Source organism: Enhydra lutris, unplaced genomic scaffold, assembly GCF_002288905.1.
Source record: "Enhydra lutris kenyoni isolate GAN:26980312 unplaced genomic scaffold, ASM228890v2 scaffoldscaffold6, whole genome shotgun sequence".
In the NCBI taxonomy this organism is placed as follows: domain Eukaryota; kingdom Metazoa; phylum Chordata; class Mammalia; order Carnivora; family Mustelidae; genus Enhydra; species Enhydra lutris.
In genome coordinates, this window is record NW_019154090.1 from 29,328,432 (window position 1) to 29,354,521 (window position 26,090).

At 56.1% G+C, this 26,090-nt stretch overlaps 2 protein-coding genes across 6 annotated transcripts; one reads left to right on the forward strand and one right to left on the reverse strand.

The window, feature by feature from the left end:
* The first annotated feature begins 2,026 nt into the window (after window positions 1-2,026).
* Window positions 2,027-12,098, forward strand: LOC111141752 (inosine triphosphatase). Of its 5 annotated transcripts, none has more exons than XM_022494552.1 (8): window positions 2,027-2,109; window positions 4,327-4,384; window positions 4,475-4,539; window positions 5,163-5,236; window positions 6,303-6,334; window positions 6,985-7,100; window positions 10,406-10,482; window positions 11,640-12,098. In XM_022494552.1, exons 1-8 carry the CDS (start codon window positions 2,044-2,046, stop codon window positions 11,779-11,781), a joined length of 630 nt encoding a protein of 209 aa, XP_022350260.1. In that variant the 5' UTR covers window positions 2,027-2,043; the 3' UTR covers window positions 11,782-12,098. The 5 variants fall into 5 exon arrangements, with proteins under 5 accessions (XP_022350260.1, XP_022350264.1, XP_022350262.1 ...); XM_022494554.1 differs by having other exon boundaries at window positions 2,044-2,058; XM_022494553.1 differs by lacking the exon at window positions 2,027-2,109 and adding an exon at window positions 2,307-2,820.
* A 2,694-nt stretch (window positions 12,099-14,792) lies between these two features.
* LOC111141687 (solute carrier family 4 member 11) lies at window positions 14,793-25,330 on the reverse strand. Its single transcript, XM_022494443.1, has 20 exons — window positions 25,288-25,330; window positions 23,663-23,710; window positions 21,298-21,450; window positions 21,115-21,164; window positions 20,615-20,846; window positions 20,450-20,531; window positions 20,150-20,273; window positions 18,565-18,780; window positions 18,387-18,480; window positions 18,136-18,261; window positions 17,942-18,055; window positions 17,719-17,851; window positions 17,348-17,421; window positions 16,677-16,938; window positions 16,492-16,598; window positions 16,235-16,403; window positions 15,967-16,140; window positions 15,626-15,821; window positions 15,374-15,543; window positions 14,793-15,244 (listed from the first exon to the last, which is right to left on the reverse strand). Exons 1-20 carry the CDS (start codon window positions 25,328-25,330, stop codon window positions 15,181-15,183), a joined length of 2,631 nt encoding a protein of 876 aa, XP_022350151.1. The 3' UTR covers window positions 14,793-15,180.
* Window positions 25,331-26,090: the final 760 nt, after the last annotated feature.

Consider the following 26,090-nt stretch of genomic DNA (forward strand, 5'->3'; position numbering starts at 1 on the left):
TTTTAAGCAAGCAAATAGGCCAGAATAGGTGAAATAAAAATAGCAAATGTTGAAAATTATTAAAGTTGGGTAATGGGTATGTTTCCTCATTCTACTGCTCTTTTCTATTTTTTTAAGTTTGACATTTTTGTGTAAGTTTGAAATTTCTCATAATAGAAATTTTTATTAAAAACTAAAAATTAGGGGCACCTGGTGGCTCAGTTGGTTAAGCATCTGCCTTTGGCTCAGGTCATGATCCTGGGGTCCTGGCACAGAGCTCCACATTGGGCTCCCTGCTCAGCGGGGAATATGCTTCTCCTTCTCCCTCTGCTGCTTCCCTCCACTGCCCCCCCCCCCCTTCTTGTGCACACATGCATGCACGCTATCTCTCAAATAAATAAAATCTTTTAAAAAACCTAAAAATTTTGGGGCACCTGGCTGGCTTAGTTGGAAAGGCATGTGACTCAAACTCACGATCTCAGGGTCGTGGCTTTGAGCCCCACAATGGGTATAGTGATTTCTAAAAAGCAAACTTTTTTTTTTAACTAAAAATTAAGACTTTATACATTTTTGTGTGTAATTTGCACATGCACAGAAAGTTTCTGGAAGGTCAAAACAACAAACTGTCAATAGAGATAACTCTTCCTTGCTGCCTCAAACAGATAACCATTTTTACAGTTTTCATTTAGAGTTCTCAGGTTCTCAGAGTCCTGGACCCCAAGCATATTATTTAAGGTTTGTGGAGGGGTAAGAAGATGGCCGGGAGAACAACAGTGAAACAGCTGCTGCCCTGGTCCAGTAGGAACCAAACAGGGCTGGGTTCAGACAGTAGTAGTGGGGATGGAGAGAAGGGACTGATCAGGGAACTATTTTAGAGGTAGAATTCAGGATGCAAAGATCTGGCTGAGGGAGTGGGCATGATAGATGTGAGAGGCTGTAGGGATGAGGAAATGGAGTTGAAATACTCAAGTCCCAAGCTTGGGAGATGTTGAGAAGAAGCTTTAGGCTATGCCAAATTTAAATTCAAAGGCAAGTAGCTGGATCTGAAAAAAACAAAAACAAAATAAGCTCAAGGATACAAAGAGCAGATCTGTAGTTGGGTTAGGGGAGAATGGGTGAAGGGGGCTGAAAGGTATTAACTTCCAGTTATAAGATAATCCTGGAGATGTACAGTATGGTAAGTAATATGCTGACTACAGTTACCAATACCGTACTGCATATTTGAAAGTTGCTGAGAGTAAATCTAAAGGTTCTCGTCACAAGAAAAAAAAGAAAGAAAGAAAGAAATATATATATTTAACTATGGAAGGTGATCCATGTTAACCAGACTTACTGAGGTGAAAATTCCCAAATGTATACAAATATCAAATCATTAGTTGTACACCTGAAACTAACATACCGTTACATGTTAATTATGCCTTAATTTAAAACAAGTTCTTTTTTAAATCCACAGTCAAGGTCATCAGAGCTGGCGGGCAAGGAAGAGAGGGTGGGGCTGGAGGTGAGGTGAGGCGAGGTTTGCTGCCCTTGCCCGGAAGAAAAGCGCTCTCAGAGGCAGATTTGGAGGCGCTCACAGAGACGATGAACCGTCCCGAGCACAGGACTGCACCTCATTACCGTGCAGGTTCTTTGCCTCCCTCGGTGCCCCCTTCCCACAGAGGGGAGAAAGCAGGGGTGGGGCCGGGGGTTAAAACGGTCCCTTCTCTTCTTCGAAGAGAGCGCCCCTTGGCGGGAGGGCCTGGTCTCAACGCACTCGACTGCCAGTCCCGGGAAGACCCAGCAATTCTGGCCGCAGACGGGCCTCGCCATTTCCCTCCCTTGTAGCGCCCGGCGCCCCAGGCCGCTCGTCCGGAAAAGGGGTGCTCTGTTCTCCAGGGTCTGAGCAAGAAAGCCGGACGCCCGGGACAGCCTCCTCTCCCGAAGGTAGCGAGGCTGCGGGTAACACGAGAGGCGTTCGGTGGGAGCCCAGTCGTAGTGTGCGCCGCCGGCTTTCGCGCCAGCCGGAAGTGCCCCCCCCCCGAAGCAAAGGACTTCCGTTGGGTCTGCAGGGTAGTCGGAATCAGCATGGCGGTCTCTTTGGCCGGGAAAAAAATCGTGTTTGTCACGGGGAACGCCAAGAAGCTGGAGGAGGTGCTGGGAGGGCGCGGGAGCCCGGCCAGTAGACGGCTGGGGAGTAGCGTGTGGTAGGGTCCGCGGGGGATCGGGCGGAGAAGCGGCCTTCCGGGCGGAGGGGGCTGGAGAGGCAGACCCGCGCGTGTGGATCGGGTTGGGCCGCACTGAGACGACCGTGTGTGCGGAGTGGGGCTGGCGGGTGGTTGGCCTTAATAGAATTCGGGCGTTGACAGAACCAGGCTCGCGAGCTCGGGAGCTGCGGGAGCCGCGGGAGCCAAAGGAGTGCCGGATCCTTAGTACCTAATCTATTAGGTTAGACCCCCAAACCGGGACTCTTGACACCCCTCTCGAGCTGATCCAGACCCCGCTGCCGACCTAGGCGGGGCAGGGGCCGGACAGAGCGTGGAACAGGCAAGCAAACAGCCATCCACGCCCCACGGGGAAATGGGGATGATTTGGAAGGTCGGTTTCACAACGCAATGGGGAGGAGAAGTGAAGAAGACAATAGATCCAAAGTTCCTGCCTCTGGGAATTTTGTGTCTAGTTGTGAGAGTTCTGCAGGTGGATGGATAGCCTTTGGCTGCAAATAATAGAGACACACAGGGAGCTCATGTCAACCACCGGGAGGCTCTTCTGGGAATACAATGTTACGATATCTCACAAGACAAGGAGTCTCCTGAGGGCCTGTCTTGTCCTCGTAGTTCTCCGTGGATGCTCATCCCTTTCCTAGTAAACGTTTTTCTGCTTTTTTCGTTCCGGGTGGAGGGAGCAGTGAGCCTTCTGACATACATTAGCTCTCATTAGCCTTGCTTGGGTCAAAGGTTTGCCCCCTGCTCAGTTAGCCATGGCCAAGGAGGTGGGTCATGGTGCAGAATCAGGGTGACATCCACTAGATATGTTGAGGCATAGAGGTGAGACCCAGTCATTAGGGGACCGACCCTTCATTTGTCCACAGCATAGGGAATGATGCACTTCTGTGCTAGTACAGGGTGTCCTCAAGAGCAAGAGCCCTGTGCTGATAAAAAGTTTGGGATCCTAAGGCCAGGCGAGTCAAACAGACAAGCAGTGCCACCCTGGGGGATAGTGGGTGCCAGTTCCCAAGCCCGTCTCTGTCTCTGGTTGAGAATGTGACTGCCTACGTTTTTTTTGTTTGTTTGTTTGTTTTTTAAGAATTTATTTATTCATTTGACAGAGAGAGATCACAAGTAGGCAGAGAGGCAGGCAGAGAGAGAGAGAGAGGAGGAAGCAGGCTCCCTGCCCAGCAGAGAGCCCGATGCGGGACTCGATCCCAGGACCCTGAGATCATGACCTGAGCCGAAGGCAGAGGCCCAACCCACTGAGCCACCCAAGCGCCCCAGTGACTGCCTACGTTTTAAGAAGAGGCTAGAATGGCGAGAGGAGGCTCACTGGAGAAGATGGACTTGAAGTCGGCTTAGGACAGGGTGTCTTTCCCCCCACCCTTTTCTTTTCTCCCCCACCCCCAGAACAGGGTATCTTAACTCTTCATCCCATAGCACTCCACTGGCAGGCTGATGAGGCCTGTGGACCGTTTTTCAGGAAAAGATTTTTAAATGTACAAAGTAAAATACATAGGATCACAAAGGAAATTGATTCTGTCAAAGTGTAATTCTCAGTATCAATATTTGTGATCTAGTTAGCATACATTCTTTAATGCATTAAAGAATTCAGTCTATCTGTGTGTGTAGTTACCATAATTTCCAAATAGGATTGTAAATATTTTGAGATCTCTGCTACAGCTCTAATGGGATATGACAACATCTGTGATTTTAATAGGTTTAAAGGTCATAGGAACTGCTGATGCTATTTTGGTTTTCTATATTTACAATTAGCTAGGGGTTAGTGAAAATAAAGGCACCCCCCCGCCCGTCCCGGTTCACAGGCCTCTTGAATTCTGGATAACCCCTGATGGAGGATTGCCAGAATAGGAGGTTACGTAGAGTTTTAGGGAGCAGGGAGAAGGGAAGAGGGCGTTCTGGGTCGGGGGATAACATCAACAGAGAGACCTGAAGTAGGAGGGGTAGGAGACTGAGGGGATGGGGGAGCTGACCCGCTGGGAGTGGGACCCTGAAGTCTGGAGTGAGGCTCATGGGCCTGACTTACTAAGCTTTAGGGGGCTGGCAGAAGAGTTACCTGAAGAGAAAGGTGGGTGACAGCTTCTGTAGTAACCGGGAGTTTTTAACAAATGGTGATAAATACTCTTTCATTTTGGAACAGGTCATTCAGATTCTGGGCGATAAGTCTCCATGCACTTTGGTGGCACAGAAAATTGACCGTATGTCTGTTTCGTTTTATTTTTGAAAGATGGTTTGATTTCCCTGTCTCCCTGTGACCTCTCTTTTTATGTATCTGTTTCTCCAATAAGTGCCGGAGTACCAGGGAGAGCCTGATGAGATTTCCATACAGAAGTGTCAGGAGGCAGCTCGCCAGGTGCTTGCCCCTCATGTGTCCCAAACTTGCTTCTCTGGTCCTGGGGGCTCCTGGGGGCTGTGCCGTCCGGGCTGAGGGAGAGAATAATAGGGTGGGCACAGCTGGTCATAACTTCAAGGACTTACCCAGCCTAGCTAGACTGGGTAAGTTCATGTTAGTCCAGGAATACTACCTTTCTTTCTCAGCCTTTACTGCATAAAGCAATACACACATAGGCATGCACACACATACACATATGCACACACTTGTCTCCGATTTTCAAATGCCTACATTACATTGCCTGCGCTCTCCCCCCAGACAGCTCCCCCTGCACTGACACATCTCTGTGGAATTGGAAAAGAACACTTTCTGGAGAGTCAGGCTGTCTGAGTGTGAATCCCACCTCTCTGGTTGCTGTGCCTAGAGTAAGCTTTACAACCTGCCAAATTTTTGGTATTCCTATCTCTCAAATGAAGATAAGAGATTAGCCAGGGGCTGTTTCCTATAGCTGTTAACTGCTGCAGCTGTAGATCCCAACTAGCTGAGGGCCTGGCCTCAGTCTGGGTGGCCTGGGAATTGGGGTTAGGGGCAGGGCCTACTACTCCTGGTCACAGGTCTCGGGGCTTTGATTCCTTGTCTTACAGGTACAGGGGCCTGTACTGGTGGAGGACACCTGTCTGTGCTTCAATGCCCTCGGAGGCCTCCCTGGCCCCTACATGTGAGTGCTCCCCCACCCCCTTGCGGAGCCCTGGCCACAGAATCACCTGAACTTCAAAATGATTGGTTACCTGATATTGTGGGTCATTCACTATCTTGGTGTCAGTCCCAATATTTCACATGGTCCTGAGGAAGGATTAGGGATGGGGGAGAGGCATACCTTTCTTTCTTTTGTGAAGGGTGAGAATGTGGTTGTGTAAGAGGAGATGGGCCAGGGGAACCCACCTGCTGGAGAGGTACATTCGTGGCAGATCAGTTTCAGGAAAAAGGAAATAAGGAAGGTGAGATCTGAAAATGGATTTCCTTAAAACTATTCAGTGCCCTGGACACCCTCTGATGGCCTTTGTGTATCTCCAGGGTACACGTACCCCACTTTGAATGCTCCTTGCAGGGGCTGGAGGGCATATGGACAAAGTTGCTTCTGCTGGGTGTTGGATACGTTTTTCTTGAACTTCTGGATTACCTATATGTTTGCTAAGGCACCAGCACCCGTATATGTTGCTCCATATCCTCACCAGCACTGAATATTAGGACTTTAATGATTTGCAACGTGGGGAATGTGAAATGTTACCGCATTTGGATTGAATTTGCATTTTCCTTTTTTTTTTCTTTTTAAGATTTTTTTATGTATTTGAGAGAGCTAGAGCACAAGTGGTGGGGTAGGGGGTGCGCAAAGGGAGAGGGAGAAGCAGACTTTCTGCTGAGCAAGGAGTGATGTGGGGCTTGATCCCAGGACCCTGGGACTATGACCTGAGCTGAAGGTAGCTGCTTAACTGATTGAGCCACCTAGGCACCCCCGAATTTGCATTTTTCTGATTACCAATGAGGTTGAGGCCTTCATAGGTTTTATTGATGCTTCTGTGCATTGCCTGTTTACCTCTATCCTTCTTCCTATTGGATTAGTCCTCTTGATTTTGAGTCAAGACATTATTTATCATGCCCCCTGCCTGTCCTGGGGCTCTAATCCTGTGGGTGGGGTAAGAAGGGTGGGAAGGGCACAGACCAGAGAAGATGTTAGGAAGATCCTTCTGTACCTGGTGTCTGACTCATCTTCATTTCTCTTGCAGAAAATGGTTTCTGGAGAAGTTAAAGCCTGAAGGTATTAATCTATTTCATCTCTTAATCTGTTGGGAATGGAAAATCCGGAGGTGGTCCAGGGGAGGGGTTCCAGCTAGTAATCAGGAATCTCCCCACCATGGAGCCTGTGTTCACCTCAGTTTTCGCATCTGTAACCTGTGGCTTGGACTTTCCCTGCACACCCGGCTCCAGGGAGTGCTGAGATGCGGGAAGAGTGGATGGAAAGGGTGGAAGGGACTGTGAGATTGAGAGACACAGGGGCTGCTGTTGATTCCGGCTGAGAGGTTTGGCCCCACTGACTCCTGGCCTGTCCTCACCTCAGCCAGGGCCTGGCCTGGAGGCTTGGGGGACTGGCTGCCTCTCTTGGGGCACTGGCAGTGCATACCCTATCACAGTTGTGGGCCAGAATGTTCCCTCCTTAGGTCCTTCTAAAAACACTTCCAATTATGGAGCATTTCAGACGCATACAGTAGTAGAATAGAATAACGAGCTCCATATCCCCATCATCCAATTTCCAGGGTGTTAACCTGGATAAGGTATAAACCTATCTGATGACATGTATAAGCTCCCCCAAATCTGGTGGCTCCCCCTCCAGGGCCTCAGGGCTGGGGAGTGAGGCTGGGAACTGAGCTGCGCAGAGATCACTGCACTCCCCCTTCCCTCCCACCGCAGGTCTCTACCAGCTCCTGGCTGGTTTCCATGACAAGTCTGCCTATGCGCTCTGCACTTTCGCACTCAGCACCGGGAACCCCAGCGAGCCTGTTCTCCTGTTTAGGGGCCGAACCTCGGTGCGTATTCACGCTACTTTCCCCGTGGGCCGCCAGAGGGCGCTGTGGCTCGAGCCGATGGCCCAGAGTCTAAGGCAGGAGGGTGGTGGGAAGGGCTCATGGCCAGTTAATTTCCCACAGCTTTGCCCAGACATGCCCCTGGGTCTCACAACTAGGAGTGCTGTCAATCCTGAAATCTCTTTGACCTCTGAGGCTCGTGTTTTAGGGATACACAGGGGCTCATGGCCTTTGAGGCCTGCACGGGGTCCCCTCCTAAGAAGCAGATGCGCAAGCTGAAGGTGACATGGACAGCCCAGATTTCTTCCAGTTCTGTCCCTTTCCAAGTGCTGAGGCTATGGCTTCCCTTGAACATCTCACATCCTTTCCAACTTCACATGTTCCTGTGGAATCTTACTTTTCCCCAGCTGCCCTTCAACACAGCCACGCCAGCCTATCAGACCCTTGGGTTTAGCTGCTTCTCATAGGGTACAAACCACCCTCGGAGCTGACCTCCCCCGCCAGCGCAGCCATTCCCTCCTTGTGTCGGGACGGTGCCTTCTGGCCCATCACTCCTCTGCCAATGCCTTCTGCTTGTGATAAAATCCAGAGTAGCCCACAGAGCCCTTCCCCAGAGGCTCCTTTGGGGGATGCCCACAGACATTTCGTGATGCCCTGCCTTGTTAATTTTTTTTTAATAGTTGCTAAAAAAAAACATAAAAATTACCATCTCCGCCGTTTTTAGGTGTTTGGTACAGTGGTATTAACTCTGTGCATTGCTGTGCCATAGATCTTGAACTTTTCATCCTGCAAAATTGAAACTGTACCCATTGAACAAAAACTCCCCCTTCCCCCTCCCCACCAACCCCCCTGGCAACTGCTCTTCCACTCTTGTTTCTAAGAGTTTGGCAACTTCTGACCCGTTATATAAGTGGAATCCTGCATACAGTGTTTGTCTTTTTGTGGCTGGCTTATTTCTTAGCATAATGCCCTCCAAGGATCATTTGTGTGGCGGCAAGTGACAGAATTCCTCCTTTATTTAATTAACATGTAATGTATTATTTGCCCCAGGGGTACAGGTCTGAATCGTCAGGCTTACACATTCACAGCACTCACCATAGCACATACCCTCCCCAATATCCATCACCCAGCCATCCTGTCCCTCCCCTCCCACCCCCCAACAACCCTCAGTTTGTTTTGTGAGATTAAGAGTCTCTTCTGATTTGTCTCCCTCCCGATCCCATCTTGTTTCATTTTTCTTCCCCTACCCCCCAAACCCCCCACCCGGCCTCTCAAATTCTTCATATCCGAGAGAATTCCTCCTTTTTATTGCAGCTGAATAATATCCATTGTGGGTATTTGCACATTTGTTTTGTCCGTTTATCTGTCGATGGGCACTTAGACTTCTTCCATGTTTGGCTGCTGTAAATAATGTTGCTACTAACACAGATGTTCCAATATCTGTTGAGATCTTGTGTTTGGTTCTTTGGGATATTTACGCAGAACCAGGATGGCTGGATCGTAATTGCCGGGTTACATTTTTAAAATTAATTCTAGTTGTCTGCCCCTATCACAGAAATGTTCTTTAAAAAATCAGAAATGTGAACAAGCATAGTCCCTGCTGATGGGGCGCAGTCACTGGGGTGACCCACGATTGGGGTCCCCGCTATTCCCGATTGTCTCCCCCACTTCAAGCACCTTGTTGCTTGCAGGCTTCTATGTTACCTGAGGTGGCTTTGTTTCTCCTTGTTTCGTTCTCACTCAAACTTTCCAGACCCAGTCGTGTTGTCCTTTCAACAACGCATATGCCGAGCCAGTCCCCATCTTGGGTCCCAACACCAGCTGTGTCCTCGACCTGGAATGTTTTTGCCCATCACTTTACATGGCCACATTGTCTGCTCCCTGAGCTCCCCATCTAGGCCCCTCCATCCTGTTATCCTTGAGCCCAGCTCCCTGTTTGTTCCTTCTAAGGCACTTTGCATTTTGTAATCATTCATTTGTTTACTGGTGTAAAGCCTGTTTTGCTTAAGCATCCATTTGACGAGGGCAAGGCTGGGTCTGCTATGGCTCCAGCGCTGAGAACACTACCGGCCCCACTGTAGATGTTCAAAAACCATTTGTGCAAGGTTCACAGTGGCTCAGGAATGGGTCTTGGACCCGTAGCTCCCCACCAGCACTGGTGGAATCTGCCTTTGGTCTGAAAAACTTAGCCATTATGTGGCTAATCCCCACTTTCTACCATTTTCCTCATATTTTTTTTATTTCTCAAGAGATTTTATTTATTTATTTGAGAGAGAGCAGCTGCACAGGAGCAGAGGGAGGGGGAAAAGCAGACTCCCTGTTGAGACATGGGGCTCAAACTGGGACCCTGGGATCATGACCTGAGCTGAAGGCAGATGCTTAACCAGCTGAGCCACCCAGGCCCCCCTCCCTTGTATTTATTAATTTACTAATTTTTAATCCTCATGGCAACATGACATGGTGCTGAATTAAATCAATTCTCTTTGTAACATTTTTCTATTGGAATTTGCCTGTTGTAGTCAAGAGTTACTGAGCTCATTTAGGTATTGAACAATGTGCAAAGCAATTTCTGTTTCTTCATTCAATTGTTAGAGCCTCCTTTGTAGTTTGAGAAATGCAGCAATTTATTTCACTTAACGTAATGAAAATGAGTAGCAGTCCTAGGGCTTGTCTGCATAGTCCAGGATCTCATACCTTCCTAGTCAGAGAAAATGTTTCCTGTCAGTTTTTCCATTGACGCTCTTCAGTGAGGTCACAGTTTGTCAGAGCTGTAGAGAGAGAGGGAGAGTGGCCCCAAAGGTATCAGTGGGCTGATAAGGTTTGTGGTTCCTATGTGTGTGTGTGTGTGTGTGTGTGTGTGTGTGTGAAGGGAGAGTGGTCCCATATGTACTTATGGGATTCATAATACAAATTATGTATTCAGCAAACATTTGCAGGTACCACAGACTTCTTGAAGCCATATTTTTTTTTAATAAGTACTTTTTTTAAAAAAAGATTTTATTTGTTTGACACAGAGAGAGAGATCATAAGTAGGCAGAGAGGCAGGCAGAGAGAGAGGGGGAAACTGGCTCCCGGCTGAGCAGAGAGCTCCAATACGGGGCTCGATCCCAGGACCCTGAGACCATGACCTGAGCCGAAGGCAGAGGCTTAACCCACTGAGCCACCGAGGTGCCCTAAAGCCAATTATTTTGAATAAATGGGACTTAACCAAGTACATAAACTAGTCAGACTCAAACTGGCTACCCTTCCCTTGCTAGGGCATCTCCTCTGTGCCCAGTGATACACCTATCCCCTCTTTTCCCTGGCAGGGTCAGATCGTGGCGCCCCGAGGCTGCCGAGACTTTGGCTGGGATCCCTGCTTTCAGCCTGATGGATATGAGCAGACGTAAGGAGCCCTATTTCCTTCCGGGGATGTGGGGTTGGAATGGCCACAGTCCGGGTTGGGCTGGCACCCTGCCCCAGGGCAGGCATGCGGACATGGGCCGGCCGGCTGTCGGCTGCTGCCCCAGCTGAAGGCAGTTCTGCTGGGCTGGACGCGAGGAATCTGAGTGGGCTGATCTCCAGGGTAGGAGGCAGCCAGGCGGCGCCGGGAGTTCTGGGCCCTCGGGCTGCAGCTCCCCGCAGAGCCGCTGGGTGACTTGAGCGCCTTCCCCCTCTACCCTTGGCTTGTCCTATATGAACCTGACAGTTTGGTGGGATCATCTGACTTTCCCATGGAGTTTGGAAAAATGTTAATATTTCCAGCCTTTGGGGGGGCATGAAACCCCCACGGCGCCAAGTATTCTCATTACTTGCCCCTGACCCCTCGCACCCCCCCACCCCATTTGCAGTGGACATGTTGACCGTTATTGGAATCAAGTGTGCTAGGCTAAAGGGGCCCTTAGGGAGTGTGGCCTGAAGCCTCCCAGTAGCCAGACAGGGCTGAGGACGATATGAAACAGCACCATCCAAGAATGCAAGATAGAGAAATGCTCTTTTTCCACTGTTCGAGCCAACTTGTGGCTATCTAGTATGACTTCGGAACTGAAAATAGTCTTAGTCAACGACGGTTAATTTCCATGTACATGGCCACTTGCGGCTAGTGGCCACAGCATGGACAGCACGGATCTGCAGCACCCAGGTGGGGTGTGGGTCCTCACTGGAGCCCTGACTCGGAGGAGAGGCCACTAGCCAGCTGTCCCATGCCACCCCCACAGTACACGAGAGGAGACTCTCGTGTTTGCTCTGTCAGGCCCCACTGCTTCCTGTCAACAGATGACAAAGCTGATCAAACACGCAGCTCATCCCCCTGTCCCCGGCTTCCCCTAGCGACTTTTGGACACACTCGGGCGAGTCTGACATCCTTCCACATTCGTTAATATGGGTTTCCATTTCCAGGGGAATTTAAAACTCTCTGGTTTTTTAAAAATTAACTCTGGCTGCTGGGAGCTGGTGCCCCCATCACCCTTTCCTGGCGACTCCTTGAGCTCTGGGCTCCAGGATGGGTGAGGGATGCGTACCCCCAAATCTGGGCTCCTCTGAGCTGCTGTTGTCACCCCTTAGGTATGCAGAGATGCCCAAAGCTGAGAAGAACACCATCTCCCATCGCTTCCGGGCCTTGCTTGAGCTGCAGAAATACCTCGGCAGCCTCGATGCCCCAGTAGTTGGTGATGATCGCCCTGGCCGGGGAACTGGGGAAGGCTAGCCTGCCGCCTCCACCATCAGATAGGCAGCCCTCCAAGTACTGCCTTCCTGGTCTCCACTTCCTAGAGGGGGTTGAGACAACCTCACCAGCCCTGTTTGGAGGAGCAGCTGGCTCTGCTTGGAGGAACTTGGGGCCCTTGGGGATTCAGTGGTCCCTCCTACAGCCTCCTGGCCTGGGATCCTGAAAGGACTTGGATGTTAAAACTGGCCATGGTGGGTCCGAGGGCTTGGGCAGAACCACACACAAATCGCCCTCGACATTTTTGAAGTGGCAGAAATAAAAATACTGGAAGGCACTTGCCTCCAGAATAAACTGGATATATCAGCTTTGAAACCTACCCCGGGCAGTTGTCCGTCCCCTGAATCTCTTTTGGCAGGAGCAGGAGACCTCGAAGCTCGGGGGGCAAGGGTGGGACGAGGGTAGCAGCTGTAGTTGTTCACATGACCGTGCTCACTGGAGTATCGAATCTTTCCTCACGTCCTTCAAGTCTCAGCTTGTGAGCTGACCTTGTCCATGCCAGACCCATGCTGCCCACCACCCAGGGAGGGAGGCCACCCCCCAGCTGGCCTCCGTGGTGTTTGCCAGGTTGCGGGGTGGGCAGTGCAGATGCAGAGTGCTTCAGCTGTATTTCAGTGTAACATCAGAGCAACTAAAGTGTTGGGGCGGGGTTTTGTTTTTGTTTCGTTTTGTTTTTTTTCTTTTTTGAGAGACAGAATGAGTGGCAGGGAAGGATAGAGGGAGAGAAAGAATCTCAAGCAGGTGCCACGCCCAATTCTGCGCTGGGCGTGGGGTTTGATCTCAGAGCCCTGAGATTATGACCTGAGCCGAAATCAAGAGTTGGACGCCTAACCGACTGAGCTTACAGGTGCCCCTAAAATGTTGGTTCTTTTTTTTTTTTTTTTTTTTTTTAAGATTTTATTTATTTATTTGACAGAGATCACAAGTAGGCAGAGAGGGAGAAAGGGAAGCAGGCTCCCTGCTGAGCAGGGAACCCAATGCGGGGCTCGATCCCAGGACCCTGCAACCATGACCTGAGCTGAAGGCAGAGGCTTTAACCCACTGAGCCACCCAGGCGCTCCCCTAAAATGTTGGTTCTTAATGATGATGCCAGGTCCGTTTTTATGGCAGGGACAGGGCATGGAGTCTCCACCCGAGTTGAGAGGACACAACATGGTTCAGCCTGGGACCTCCAGGCCCCGCAGGAAGCCTGCCTCAGCTGCCCCAGGTCCTCACAGGCCCTAGGGAAGCCAGTCCTGGGAGGGACTTGAGGGGCCTGGGGCGGCTCCCTTTCGTTTCCCACAGGTGTTTCTTTGGTAAGGAGGAGGGGCCCACCCCAAGGATATTCAGAAAAGCCTGTTGTGTGCAATGGGAGTGGAGGGAGCGTAATGCTGGGGGGTCACTCCCAGGCTTATTTCTGGACTGCTAGGCAGGTCTGGAGAGTGTCACTTCCGTTGCTGTTCCTCAGTCCTGGCAGCATGGCCCAGGGCCCGCATTTAACTGTTGTTTCCTCCCCTAAGGTGCATCAGTGTGTGTGGGTGAGGACAAAACATTGTTTCTTTGCTCCCCACTTGCCCGTGAGGCTTGGCTGGGTTGTTGCCCCAGGAAGGGCCAGCAGCCCAGCCGCCTCTGAGTCGTTGTCTCCTTGGTGCAGAGTGCTGTCTGGCTGGGGCTCAGATGTGCAGTGCTTGGGGCTTGTCTGCTCCCCGCCTGGTAATTCTGGATACGGCCCTACCTGGAGGGAACACGCAGGCCACTGGGGAGGGGACCCCAAAGGACCACATGCCACCTGGATGGGGTGGGTGCAAGGAGCTTCGGGCTAGGCAACCCTCTCTGGGGGATGGCCCAGGCCCACAGGACACCATCCCCCTTTGTTAACCTTTAGCTAGCCATCCCTCCAATGAATGGGCTCCCACCCACGCCCACTTGCCCGGGAGCAGAGCTGCACAGCGGGTGGAGGAGGGGTCTTGGTTGTGCCCCGGTCTCTACTCCCCGATCCATGCACCAGTGTATATACCTTTTCTACCCGGCTGGCAGGCCAGCCGGCCTGTGTTGCCGGTTACAAATGGGCGATGCCAGCTCCCCTTGGGGCTGCTTTTCCCAGATGACCAAGGGCATTGAGCATTCCTACTGTCCTGTGACTGTTGGGCCACCCCCCCCACCCCAGGTTTGCCTCTTTTATTGGAGTTGGAGTCATCGACTTTGTGGTGGTGGTTGGTTAGCAGGAATCCTTCGCATATCTAGAGAGGAGGCCTTTTCAGTTGAGAGGTAGAGCAGGTCTTCTCTCACCTGCTCCCTTGGGTCTGTGGTTTACTCGGCAAGCCAAAGTGCTGTAAGGAATGTCATGGGATGTCTGGGGGCCAGAGGCTCTACCACTGCTGGGGCTCCCAGATAACGCACAGGCGGCGCTTCCAAGTCCCAGATCCAGATTCCCCACTGCGTGCCGTGGGGCCTCTGTCCAGGTACCAAGTGACCAAGCCAGGAACACAGACAGCCCCTTCTCCCCTCCACCAGACCAATCCCCACATCCTGCTGTCGGGGTCTTCCACTGCTCTTCATCCCCACTATCATTGTCCTGGTGCGGGGTACAGCCCCTGCCCCACCCCCAGAGGGCATCCCTCACAACGGCGGCTCTGACCTCCATGAGCCTGGTTTTCAGTCTGGTGGGCTGCTCTGCAGCTGCCTCTGGGAGCCCAGGCCCAGGCCACCAGGCCCACCCATCTTTCCTCCACCATTGTGGCTCACTACTGGCCCCAAGCCCTCTCCTCCAGGCCCTTGCATATGCCATCCCCCCCCACAACACCTCCCCTGCGGTTGCCTGGCAACACAGCAGCGCCAGGGCCTCCTGGATCTTCCACAGGCCCCTGTTGGGCCAGCATCCGCTGTGTGGGGTTGGAGGGGACAGCCGGTGGCCCTCAGCAAACATGGGTCCCTTTTCCTTCCCCCCTCCCCTTTACATCAAACTTTTTATTCTCCAGTGGCCCTCAGGCTGTGGCAGGGCGGGACAGCCGAGATGGAAGCTAGAAACAGGAGCTTTATTCTCTGGTGTGCATATAGCAAGTTCCTTACACAATCAAGGAAATGGTTTCTTTCAGACATCTGACTCTTTTATCAAAAGAAAATCCATCCTGCGTAGGCCTACTCTGGACAGAAGTTGCCCTGAGCAGTGTCACTGACCCAAGCGAAAGGCTAATGGGGACAGGGATGGGCCCGCACTGTGGAACGACCACCCCCCCATGCCTAGATGTCCTAGGCCTGATGGGACAGCAGGAAGGGGGTGCAGCACAGAACCACGCCCCAAAAGACCGCATCCCTCTCCCCACGGGGCCACAGACTCAGTCTGGGAAGAGCCAGAGGGATAGTGAGAGGGATATGGCGCGGGCCTGCTGGTCAGGGCCTCAGTCAGTGCTCGGCATCCATGGCATCCAGATACTTGGCTTCAATGATTCGGGGCAGCAGGTTGTAGCTGGGCAGAGGGAGAAGAGACCTCAAGGTGAGCACTGGGTCAGAGAGCAAAAGGGGGGGGGCATCTGTCCCTGCCCCGCCCCAGGGGTAGACTACCTGCCGCCCCCAGCCCCCACCTGGCTGCCCTTACCGGATGGGGATCATGACAATCATGATGAGGGGGAAGATCATCTTCATGTAGGGCAGGTTGCTCATGCCGAAGGCACAGAGCAGCAGCAGCTGCAGGACCTGCAGGCCGGTGAAGTAGTGGATCTTCCTCTGGGGCACCCTCCGGATATAGTGGGTGGGCGGGTACGAGGTCTGTGGGCAGCAAGGACCCGCTGTGGGCAGGCCTGGAGCCCGTACGCCCACCCTGCCCCTCGCCCTTGGGGCTGAGGCTCACCTGGTCCTTAAGCAGCAGGGCCACGCGCTCGAAGAGTTGGTTGCCATCGATGGAGGTGAGCGCGATGTAGAGGAAGAGGCCGTAGAGCACGGGCTTGGGGATCCACTGCAGCGGGAAGGGAAGCAGCAGGAGGGAGAAGCCCACCAGGATGCTGGCGCCCAGGGTGGTCAGCCGTGTCTCCTTCACGTTCACAATTCTGCACGGCCACAGGGCACCGGGTCATCTCTGGGCCCTAGTCCCCGGAGCCGCATCCCTCCCCGGGTCCCCATGGCCCAGGGTTACCCCCACTTCAGGGCCCACATGACTCGCCTCAGGTCTTAAGGGACCCGGCCCCCACTCACGTCTCATAAATGTGCCCATTCTCCACACGCTCCTCCACCAAAGCCAGGGCCCGCACATGCAGCGGGGAGTGGGGGTAGGCAGCGTGGATCCAGGGCAGCCCGAACAAAGACAGCCCGCTGTTGATGATGGCGATGAGCAGGAGGTCCCAGTGGTAGGCAGTGCCCTTCACCAGCCTGCAGTGGATGGTGGGGGCACATGTGGCTGGATCCCTGTGGCCCCAGGGAGGATCGGGCACATGCTCAGCCCTCCCAGCCCCGCTCCGCAAACCTGTTCTCCGGGGCATTGGCCAAGGCAGCCACCAAGTTCTGCTCGATGAAGAAGAGCAAGGAGAGCAGGAAGCCCAGGCCCATGGCACTGGCGATGGCCCCCAAGGACAGGGAGTGCATCTCAGCCGTCTCAAAGAGGCTTTTGTTGGGGTTGTAGCGGAATTGGCTCACTGCAGCAGATACAGGCCCCCTGCTCAAGCCTGTGGCCCCCAGGGACCAACCTCACCTCACTGCACCCCCTGCCAAACCCCAACTCACTTTTGATTTCCCGGAAGCCGTAGGAGCAGATGAGGGAGAAGGTGAGCACCGAGATGGGCAAGGCACAGTCTGACAGGATCTCCCGCATGCAGGGGTGTAGGTAGGGGCTGGGGACATGGGTGGGGAGTGTCAGTGCAGCCTGGGAGCTGGCGCCTTCTTTCCCTCACCCGCAGGGCCCCCCTCACCTCTTCTTGAACTGGTAGAGGGTGTAGCTCAGCCACAGCGTGCCCAGCATAATGAGGAGGCTGAGCACCGCGGTCTCCCGGCCCGGGGGGTCAGCCTGGTGGCTCCCGGGGGTCGGCTGTAGCGGGCTGGTCGGGAGGCTGGTGTTGAGGGCCGTGTGGAGGCTGGTGTTGAGGTCGGTGCTGAGGCCCAGCAGGCTCACCAGGGAAGTGCTGTCTGTGTTGTAGTTCCCAAAGTCATGGTGGTAGTAGTACTTCTGAAAGACTGTGGATATAGGCCAGCAGGCTTCAGCGGTCTGAGCTCTGGGAAGATGAGGCCCAGCTCTCTTCTGGATATGGGGGAGAAAGAGCTTCTGGGGGGATGGGGAAAGGGAGGGGCTGCCTTTCTGTCAGACAGGAGGACCCCACTGACCTGCTTGTCCACCCTCCTCCCCCTCCTCCATCTCTGACAGAGCCTCACACCTGGCCCTGTGCCTCTGATCCCACCTGAGGCAGCCCTGTCACCCTCCAGCACATGGCACTGTGGCTTCCTGCTGGTCACAGCTCCTGAGAGCGCCCTGGACCATGGAAGGAGCCTTAGCTTGCATACTGCTTAGTGGTCCTGGCCACAGCCCACAGTCCCCCAACTCAACTCAGTTTCCCCTGCAGCGGGTGGCCACCGACTGGACACTCACTTTTGGCCATGCCCTTGACAGCATCCAGCATGAATGTGATGGAAATGAACAGGGCAATGATCTCTTCTGTCGACCTGCCGGGGTGATGCAGGGGGAGGGGGATGTCATGCCTCATCAGATGGGAATGAACTGTCAGGGCACCGGGGTGGGGATGGGGAGGCTTCCCTGAGCCTCTGCACAGTCTCCGACCTCCTCCTGCCACGAAGACCGGGGTCCCACACTTCTGTCTCAGGGCAGTGATGTGGAGGGGGCACCCCATCCACTCTAGGGTTATAGGGCCTCAGAGGCTGGCGTGGAGACTGCCCCAGGTCCCCAGCCTTGGTCTCCCCTCCTGGCTGAGGGTCCCAGAAGCTCGGGAAAGGCCCTGTCACCTCTTGAAGAGACGCATGAGGACACTGAGGTTGAAGAGGGCATAAAGTGCGAGAAAGAAACTGTTCCACAGGCCTGTCCACGCATAGAAGGTGTTGAAGTCCAGATTGTAGTCGTCACAGATGCCACAAATTACTGCAGGCAGCAGGACGAGGGGGGGTGGTCAGAGCCTGGCGGGGGCTGGGGACCTTGGGAGCCACCTCCCCGCCGCCAGTGCCACGGCACCTTGGATGTAGAGGGCCAAGGGCGCAGTGGTCAAGAGCACCACCAGCGGCTGTCCAGAGAAGAGGGCATACAGGAGGCCTCCGATGCCCTGCCCTGCCATGGTCTTCTGCACATCTGAGGAAGTGGGGGACGTCAGGGGGGTGGTCACTGCAGCCCTAGGCCTCCTGCCCCGCCCCCCCGCCTTCCCCCCTCACCGATAGCCCCGTTTGTGTTCTCATCGTTGAGGGACCCAAAAGCGATGGTGGGCAGGAGGCAGGCGAAGTAGAGGAACAGCGTGGTGGTGATGTATTTGCCTACAGCCTTGTTTTTCCCAATAATGCCTAGGGATGGGACAGGACAGGAAATTTGCTGGGATGCAGGACAGGCCCATGTGTTGTCCTGGGACCGAAGCCACAGGCTGAGCTCTGGCAGGGGGGTGGGGTGGGGGAACCGTAAGGCCACGTACCGTCTGTGAAGTCCAGCGGGTACACAGGGAACCTGCGGGCAATGTCCTCCCGGATGCCCTTCCCCACAGGGAGAAAATCTTTGTGCTTCAGGGGCTGGGGAAGGGGACAGATGTCTGTCAGCTCTGGCCTGTGGCCCTTGCCCCACCACCCCCGCCCAGGCCTGCATCCCCGCTGTACCTTGGGGGGTCTGTGTATGTGGATGGAGTTCATGCTGTAACCCTTGGCGCTGAGGGCTGGGCACTGGCTCACCATGGTGAGCAGCTGTCTCTGATGCACCAGCGCCTCCTTGAATTCCTCCTCTGTGCGGGTCTTCAGGAGCTCCTGGCGGAAGGTGATGTCCAAGAACATGGTGGCAAATGTGCGCCCCACCTCTGTGGCAGTCTTGGTACTTTTCTGGGGGCGGGAGATGGGAAATCACAACTGCGGTTCCTGGTGAGTGGGGGGATCCCCGCCCTGCCCTTGTCATCACTAATAGTCCTGAGCCTGTCGCAGGTGCCCCCACTGTGACTGGCAGCACGTTTTGTCCCCCAAAGTTCAGGCGTTAGTGGAATCAGCCAGGATTCCTGCCTGGGCAGCAGATCACCAGAACCAGGGTCAAGTCTCCCAATTTCCTTCATGAACTCATGAGTTCTTAAAATCTGAGGTACTGGTATTGTCCCAAAACACAGACCTGCATCATCACGGATAATGAGATCACAGTGACAGAGACAAGCCCTTACCCAGTTCCACTTTACTGGTGGTATTCCCACCGTCTGCTGGTTTATTTGATTTCCCGAGGGACTCCAGGCCTGTCAAGCCTTCTCCCTGTTGCCTGACCAAAGTCAACTCATGTCCAGCCTCCCCCATGACAACCTGTCCTCTGGGAGCAGCATCTAACCCTTCATGCTGCCCAGAGCAGTCAGTCGCCCAGGCCTGTCCTGCCCATGCTTTGCTTTCCTGTTTGCTCCAGAACAGGCTCACTCTCCGGAGGAGGAGCCGGGTGTTGGGCTGGTTGGCCTGTCACAAGGCATGAGTCCAGCCACTTGGCCCTCAGGATACAGCCCCTTCCTCCGCTCTGGCCACCTCACCAGCTGTCACTCCCTCTGCTCCATGTGCTGCCCATGTTCCCTCTCCCCAGCACTGTAACCTCCCAGGGAGGGACATTCCCCTCAGCACCCGCTTTGCCTAAGAGAAAGCCCATAGAGGAGGGCCATGCCAAGCTTTGAGTCTACCAAGAGGCAGGGGCAGAATCATCAAGAAGCTAGAGGAAATTTAAGCATGAAGGCCCTTCTCAGGCCTGGGGAGGGGCGTTCGCCATTTTCTATTTATGATTTTGAAATCCGTTTCCTTCAGAAAAGACTCCCCAAACCATACTAACTTCAGCCTCCCACACAAGCAGGATGTGCCCCTGACCAGGCAGAAGTGGGGATCCAGGGCCAGCAAATCATAGAGCTGGCCAACTGGGAGAAAGATAGGTGTTGGGGCAGGCTGATGAAAAGCCCCCACGTTTCAATAAAACTAATCTTAACAAGTATCTCTTTCAGTCAAGAAGGAAATACAGCTTTATGGGCAACCTCAGGGGGAATTAGGGCTGGATGAGGACCTAGCGGGACGCTTCAGAGAGACTCAGTGGGGCAGACAGGAAGGACAGCGTGAGCACGAGGCCCTCAGGGGCCCAGACTGTGGGGTCCCCCAGCACACGGAGGAGATGCCTCTGGAGAGAGGGCCAAGTAGCCTGGGACCTTCTTTCTCAGGAAACAGCCACCTCCAGACCCCTACTCACCATCTTGGGAGGGGCCAGCACCAGGATGACGAACCGCACCTCGCAGGAATTCTCCCCCCAGTTCTGAGGGCGAACCAGACGGCTGATGCACACGTGTCGCCTCAGCAGGGCCTTGGAGGTGCAGCTGCCAGGGGCGGGGAGGGCACACGGTTGCCACCCTGGGACCTGGGCCTCCCCCCACACCCCATCCCTGACTTTGACCCCCAGCAACCTGTGATAGGAGTGCTCCCACCCTCTGCCCCAAAACTGGGTGGGCCCGCCTATTGGCGGGGAAGCCACCCTGGAGGCCCAGCAACTCACATGATGCAGATCCAGGACTGCTGGTATTGCACCCCCGTGACCGTGGCAGTGACCCCCTGGATGGTATCGGACAGCAGGTGGGCTGAGGGCAGAGCAGGTGGGGTCAGAGGGCCCACCGGCCCACCTCCCCAAGCCCCTGGGCCCCACCGGGGAGCCGGGCCTCACCTTTCCCCTCCGTGGGGGCCCCGGCATCAGTAAAGAGCATGGCCATGAAGAGGTCCAAGTTGCAGTCAGGCTCCGTGTTTTGGGGGTCGTGGGCTAAGCGGCACAGCATGGCCCGCAGCACGTCATCCAGCGAGGTAGCCGTCTCGTTCAGGATGATGCTGGCCCGGGCCAGGAAGCCGTCCAGGTCCCGGTGCGCCCGGATCTCCTCCTCAAAGTTCTTCAGCTTCAGGTACTGCGGGGACCGCGTGCACAGAGCCGCACAGAGCCACAGCAGCCCGTGAGGGAGATGCGCTGTGGCGACCTGGGCGCCTCCTCGGAGGCGGCCCCGCCCCCAGGACGGACACCCCCTCCGAGAGGGAAGGCCCCGCCCCCCAGACCCACGGTAGCCAGGTGTGAGAGGTCTGACCGCTGTGACAGGGAAGCAGGCACCTCCACCCCCTGCAATGGGTGGCCCGGGACCACACGTCCCCTGTCCCCCGTCCTGCCAGCGAGCCACTCACCTTGCGTGAGGTGTGAAGGAGCCCGCAGCCGCCAGGCGAGTCATTCTCGGCTAGGGAAAAGCGGGAGGGCTCAGGGGGCCACCCCACCGCGTCAGGACTCTCTCCATGGAGCGCAGCTGTATCTGCCCGGCACCCAGGCCCCTGCCCGTCCCCCCGAGCCTGTCCCTGCTACAACCGCCATACCAGCCTGGGTGGGCTGCACCTCGAGGTTGACGTTGACAAAAAAACGGATGCTCTCGCCAGACACAATGGAGGAGTTGACCGTGTCGAAGGCCTCATCCCCCAGGCTCTCCTCACGGGTTTCAGAGGCATCATCCATGTCACACTTGAGGTAGCCTGGAGACCCAACCACCACCGAGAGAGACCCCCCCAAGAGGGCCCAGCCGTCAGTGCTACACACCAGAGGGAGGGACTCCAGGCCCAAGGAGCAGGGGCCCCCAGGCTGTCCCAGTCCGCACACTCTCAGCGAGTGGTGAGGGCGGCCTCTTGTAGGTCAGGAAGGAAGCCTCAGGCCCAGGTGGGCCAAATAGCTCATCCCGGCCTAGCCCCAATCAGAGCGTGGACGCCAGCCGGCAGCCCCCACCCAACAGCTTTCTCCAACATTCTTCAGCTGCAGGAACCAGGGCCCTGCACCGTTCTGACCCATGTGTATCCTTTCAGCTACAGAAAAACATGGTCATTCCACAGCTCCTGGCCCGGAAGGTGGTGCAATGATGCAGTTAAGACTGGCCTCTGCCCTCTCCGAACCCCCAAATTATGGGACCCAGACCTGCTGGGCTCCCTAGATGGGACCCGAGGGAAGCCAGAACTACGGCGGTGTCCAGCCGTCTCCCAACTGTACTGGCACAGGGTTTTCGAGGGCTTTCTTTCAGGGAGGGCATGCAGGCCGAAGCAGCAAGGCTGGGAGACTTGGTCCAGACAGCAGACAAGACCCAGGAAGTAGGGGAGCCAGAGACACAGGGACTGAGGGAGGGACCCCAGGAGACACCCAGTGGCAGGCAGGAGGAGTGCTCTGGCACCTTGGGACTCCCTCCCAAAGGGGAGCCTTTTCCTGGGTGGGCCGTACTTCCAACAACGGTTCACAGCCCTGGCGCCCCTCCTCTAGAGGAAGCCTTCCTGGTGACATGCAAACGTTCCACCCTTGCTTGAGCTCCTCGTGACCTCTGGGATGGCAGTTTGGGCCAGGCCTGCTACCCCTGTCCTGACCCCCAGTCCTTCAGGCCCAGGGCCACTCCCGACCTCTGATCTGTCACTCCTCAGGCCAGGTGACCAATACCCCAGACATGCCAGTGCCTGCCCTCTGAGCAGAGGGCTTCCCTCCCTAGAGGGCCTTTCTCAAGGCTCCACAGAAGCTTCCTCTTCCGGCCAGCCCTCCCAGGGCCCTGCTGGCACCCCTTCCTGACTGTCCTGTGGATCCCCAGGGCTCACCACCTGTGAATGCTCCCAGGAAGGGGGTTCTTAGAGCCCAGACCCCACCAAGATCTGACAAACACCTGTGCAGGGACGGGGAAGGGTCAGCAGCACGTCCACACCTGCCAGGCAGTGACTCACCCTGACTCACTTCCACTCCATCCCGCCGGTTTCCTCTGCACATCCCAGGCCCCGTCCCCCCATGGCCTGTGCTTAGCCTGGCCCCTTTTGGGCAGGAGGGCCTAGGTTTGCACTGCACTCAGAGTTCCGAGCTAAAAGATGTCCTTCCCATTTTTGCCATGGAGCTCATGTCCACAAGAAACCCCTTCCTCCCCAGCCCCCACCTGCCCTAGCGTCCCTTCCATCACACCCACCAGCATCCTTTATTCCTGGGCACTGCCCTTCACGCTATCCCCTTCTCCCCTACTCTGGGCTCTACCTAGGACCTGCCCAGCTGACATGACCAGGTCCCTGCAATGCTCCTAGGATGCCATGTCCCCACGTCCATCCTATAAGCCCAACCACACACCTAATCCGCCTGCCAGCAGCCTGGCCCCCACAGTCACCAGGCCCTGAGGACCCTGAGTCAGACCCTATCACCACTCTGTCCAAGCACCATCCCACTGAACACCCCTCGGATGGTCAGGCCAGCGCCCAGGTCTGGGTACAGGAGTCCCCCGAGACACAGAGATGGGGAGAGCTGGTCTGGAACAAGCAGGAGAGCTGAAGTGAGGAAAGGTTCGGTTCCATGGATTTCGAGGGACAATAGCAGCCCCTCCCTCACAAGGCTGGGCAGGGACTGAGGGACGAGGGCATATATGGCATGGCCTAAAGTCTGACCCAGTAACCAGAGCATTCTAACAGCGAACCAAGGGAGGTCACCAGATGGTCCTCAGAGCCCGGGAGAGGGAACTGCCTTCCCTCCCAGGACCCCCGGAGTGACCTCTCAGTGTCCGAGGCGATTGTCAACTGCCTCCCTAACCGTACCACCACCTCCTGGAGGGGAAGATCTAAAGGCTTCCCAGCAACAGCAGAGGCCACAGGTGGGGGCTCAATGCCATGAGTACCCTGCTGGAGGGACCAGGTCCCCTAGAGACCAAGGAGCTCTCTCTGTACATCCCCCCACAGAGGTACTCACCTACATCCTCAAGATATCCATTCTGCGACATGATGGAAGAGGATTGCTCTGCAAGGGAAACCCAGGAATTGTTCCCAGCTCCACCGACCAGCCCTGGACAGTCTCTCCTGTGCCCAGCCGCTCCCCACCCTACATCAACCCTGCCCATGCCTTCTTACCCTTCCCAGGTACCCAACACAGGCCAACCTGGGGTGGGGGGGGCAGGGGCTTGCACTAGGCAGGGGCCCCCTAAGGAACCAGAGGAAGCCCAGCCCGGTACTCTTCAGCCAATCTCCTAGGGTCTCCCCAAGTGGGAAAGGGCCAAGTAGGGTGGTGGGGAGCCATTCCCAGCCCCGTTTTCCCCCGGAGTTATTAACAGTACCCGGCACGGGTTTGTAGACGGTGTTATTCAGCACCGGCTGCGAGGGCTGGAGGATGGGGGCCTGTCCTTCCACCCTCCACGTAGTGGCCGGCCTCCCTGTCTCGCTGTTTCGCTGCCAAGCCCAGGACCTGGGCGGGGGACCTCTTGCCTCCACATAGTTTCTCTCACTCTCACTTTTGTCCCAGGGGCCATCAACACCCATCACACGTGCAGTTGCCCCCAACCGCACGCGCCCGGGGTCACAGGGGGCCGACTTGGCAACCGCCTCCTCCCCTCGGTGCCACCCGCGTCCCGGGCCTCCTGGGAGGCGGAGCCGTTGGTCCTCCAGGGAGAAGGCGGGGCGGGGTGGGGGCGGGGAGCGCCGGGCGCGCTCACCACGCCGGGGCCCCGGATGGTCGCAACTGTGTGTGGCGCTCGGTGCGAGGAAGGAAGCTAGAGGAGGGGCGCGTGCACGAGAGGAAAGCGCCTCCAGACTCCGAGACCCTGGGGGTCTGGGGGCAGGATGCGGAGGGACGCGCGGGACAGAAGCCCGGGCTGCATCTAGAAGGGAGGGGCGGGGGCGGTAAAGCCAGCATCTGAGGGATGGACACAGGACGAGGGCGACGAGGGTCTGGAAGAGTGGGGGTAGTGCACACCTTATTCTCATCCCGGACGCCCCATGTGCAGGTAAATAATGGTCGTACAAACCCCTGGCTGGCCCTCAGGCGTCAGGGCCTTGAGGTAAAAACTGCTGCGGCCTCGCAGGGGACAGTCGGTGGCCCCGGGATCCCTAAGAGTGGGCAGTCTTCTCCGCAGCGCCGGGGCCGAGAAGGTGTCCCGGCAGAACGTAACGAGAGACGGCAGCGTACCGGCTGGGAAGGGTCCAGCTCTCGGGGTGCTAAGGACCCCATGGCTCCATCCCAATCACTTCCACGCCCCACCCCTCCACTGCCTACCGCACTGGTTCAAAGACTAAGAATTTCAAGTCGGCGACAGAGCATCGAATCAAGCACTCAGTGTCCACGAGGCCTCCCTCCACCACCCGTGTACTCCCCGCCCCGTCTCCCCGTCTCCCCCTCCCTCTCGGCCGAACTTACACCTGACCCCAGGCCTAGGAAGCTTCCACGACCCCCTCGCCCACCGTGGCCCGGGGCCTCTGCAGGCGGGCAGGCGCGTTCTCCCGGTGCTCCGACGGCTCCGCGACCCCGCCGAACACCACTTCGCCGCGGAGAACGGACGGCCCTCCCGCCGCGTCCCTGCCGCGCCTGCCGGCTCAGGTACCCACCGCATGGCTGGAGATGGAACATGCGCCGGGCGGCCGCGGCCATGGCCCCGGCGATCTGCCGCCGGACGGCTGCACACACACGCGCACGCTCGGGGTCCTCACCCCTGATCTCCGGGACCCCGAACTTGGCGATTCGGGCGGGCAAACGGCCGGAGCCGGCGACACACCCCCGCGCCGCGCCTGGGTCCTAATGCCGCTCGACGCCCCGCCCCAGTGCCGCCCCGGGCGGGGTCCCGTGCGCCAGCCCGGCGCCCTCACCCGCGCTCCTGTCGGTCCCAAGCAGGCTGCTCCCGGGAGCCCAAGGCACTTCTCCAGAACGTGTAGATCGGGATCCTACCGGGAGCCCGCGTGCCCGCCCAGGCGTCGCCGGATTGGGGCTGGGCGGGGCCGGGAAGTTTCTGCGAAGAAGCTCGACGGGGCCAGGGACCCACGAAGTTGTGTCTCTGCGGCGGGTCGCGGGAGGACTCCTCTGGCGTCAGCTTTAAGCGCTCTGCCGGCCCCCCGCCCCCGGCTCGGCAGGGGACCTCGGCCTGGCCCAGCCCGCCAGCTGCCCCGCCCCCTCCATTCATCCCAGTAGCTCGAGTGGTAAACCCTCCTTCTCCTCCTCCAGGAAGCGCGCCCCGACTAACTAGATGGGCCGGCATGCTTCCCTGGGCTACGCCCTAGTTCGCCTAGCCAGCGACGCTCCTGGCTTGGCGGCGTCGGGTTTGCTTGCTGCGCGCCTCGAAGTTTCTCTTCTGGCCTCCACGCGCCCCCGGCATTCTCTTGGGTCAAGGTCCTGGCTCGCGGCTTCTTTCCTTCCC

Coding starts and splice junctions, on each gene's coding strand:
- LOC111141687 (XM_022494443.1), bottom strand. CDS start 25,330: ATGGCCGCGGCCGCCCGGCGCATGTTCCATCTCCAGCCATGCG. Junction 23,711..25,287: donor GTTCCATCTCCAGCCATGCG/GTGGGTACCTGA, acceptor TTTCCCTTGCAG/AGCAATCCTCTTCCATCATG. Junction 20,847..21,114: donor TCCTTCACACCTCACGCAAG/GTGAGTGGCTCG, acceptor CGGTCCCCGCAG/TACCTGAAGCTGAAGAACTT.
- LOC111141752 (XM_022494552.1), top strand. CDS start 2,044: ATGGCGGTCTCTTTGGCCGGGAAAAAAATCGTGTTTGTCACGGGGAAC. Junction 4,385..4,474: donor GGTGGCACAGAAAATTGACC/GTATGTCTGTTT, acceptor TTCTCCAATAAG/TGCCGGAGTACCAGGGAGAG. Junction 5,237..6,302: donor GGCCTCCCTGGCCCCTACAT/GTGAGTGCTCCC, acceptor TTTCTCTTGCAG/AAAATGGTTTCTGGAGAAGT.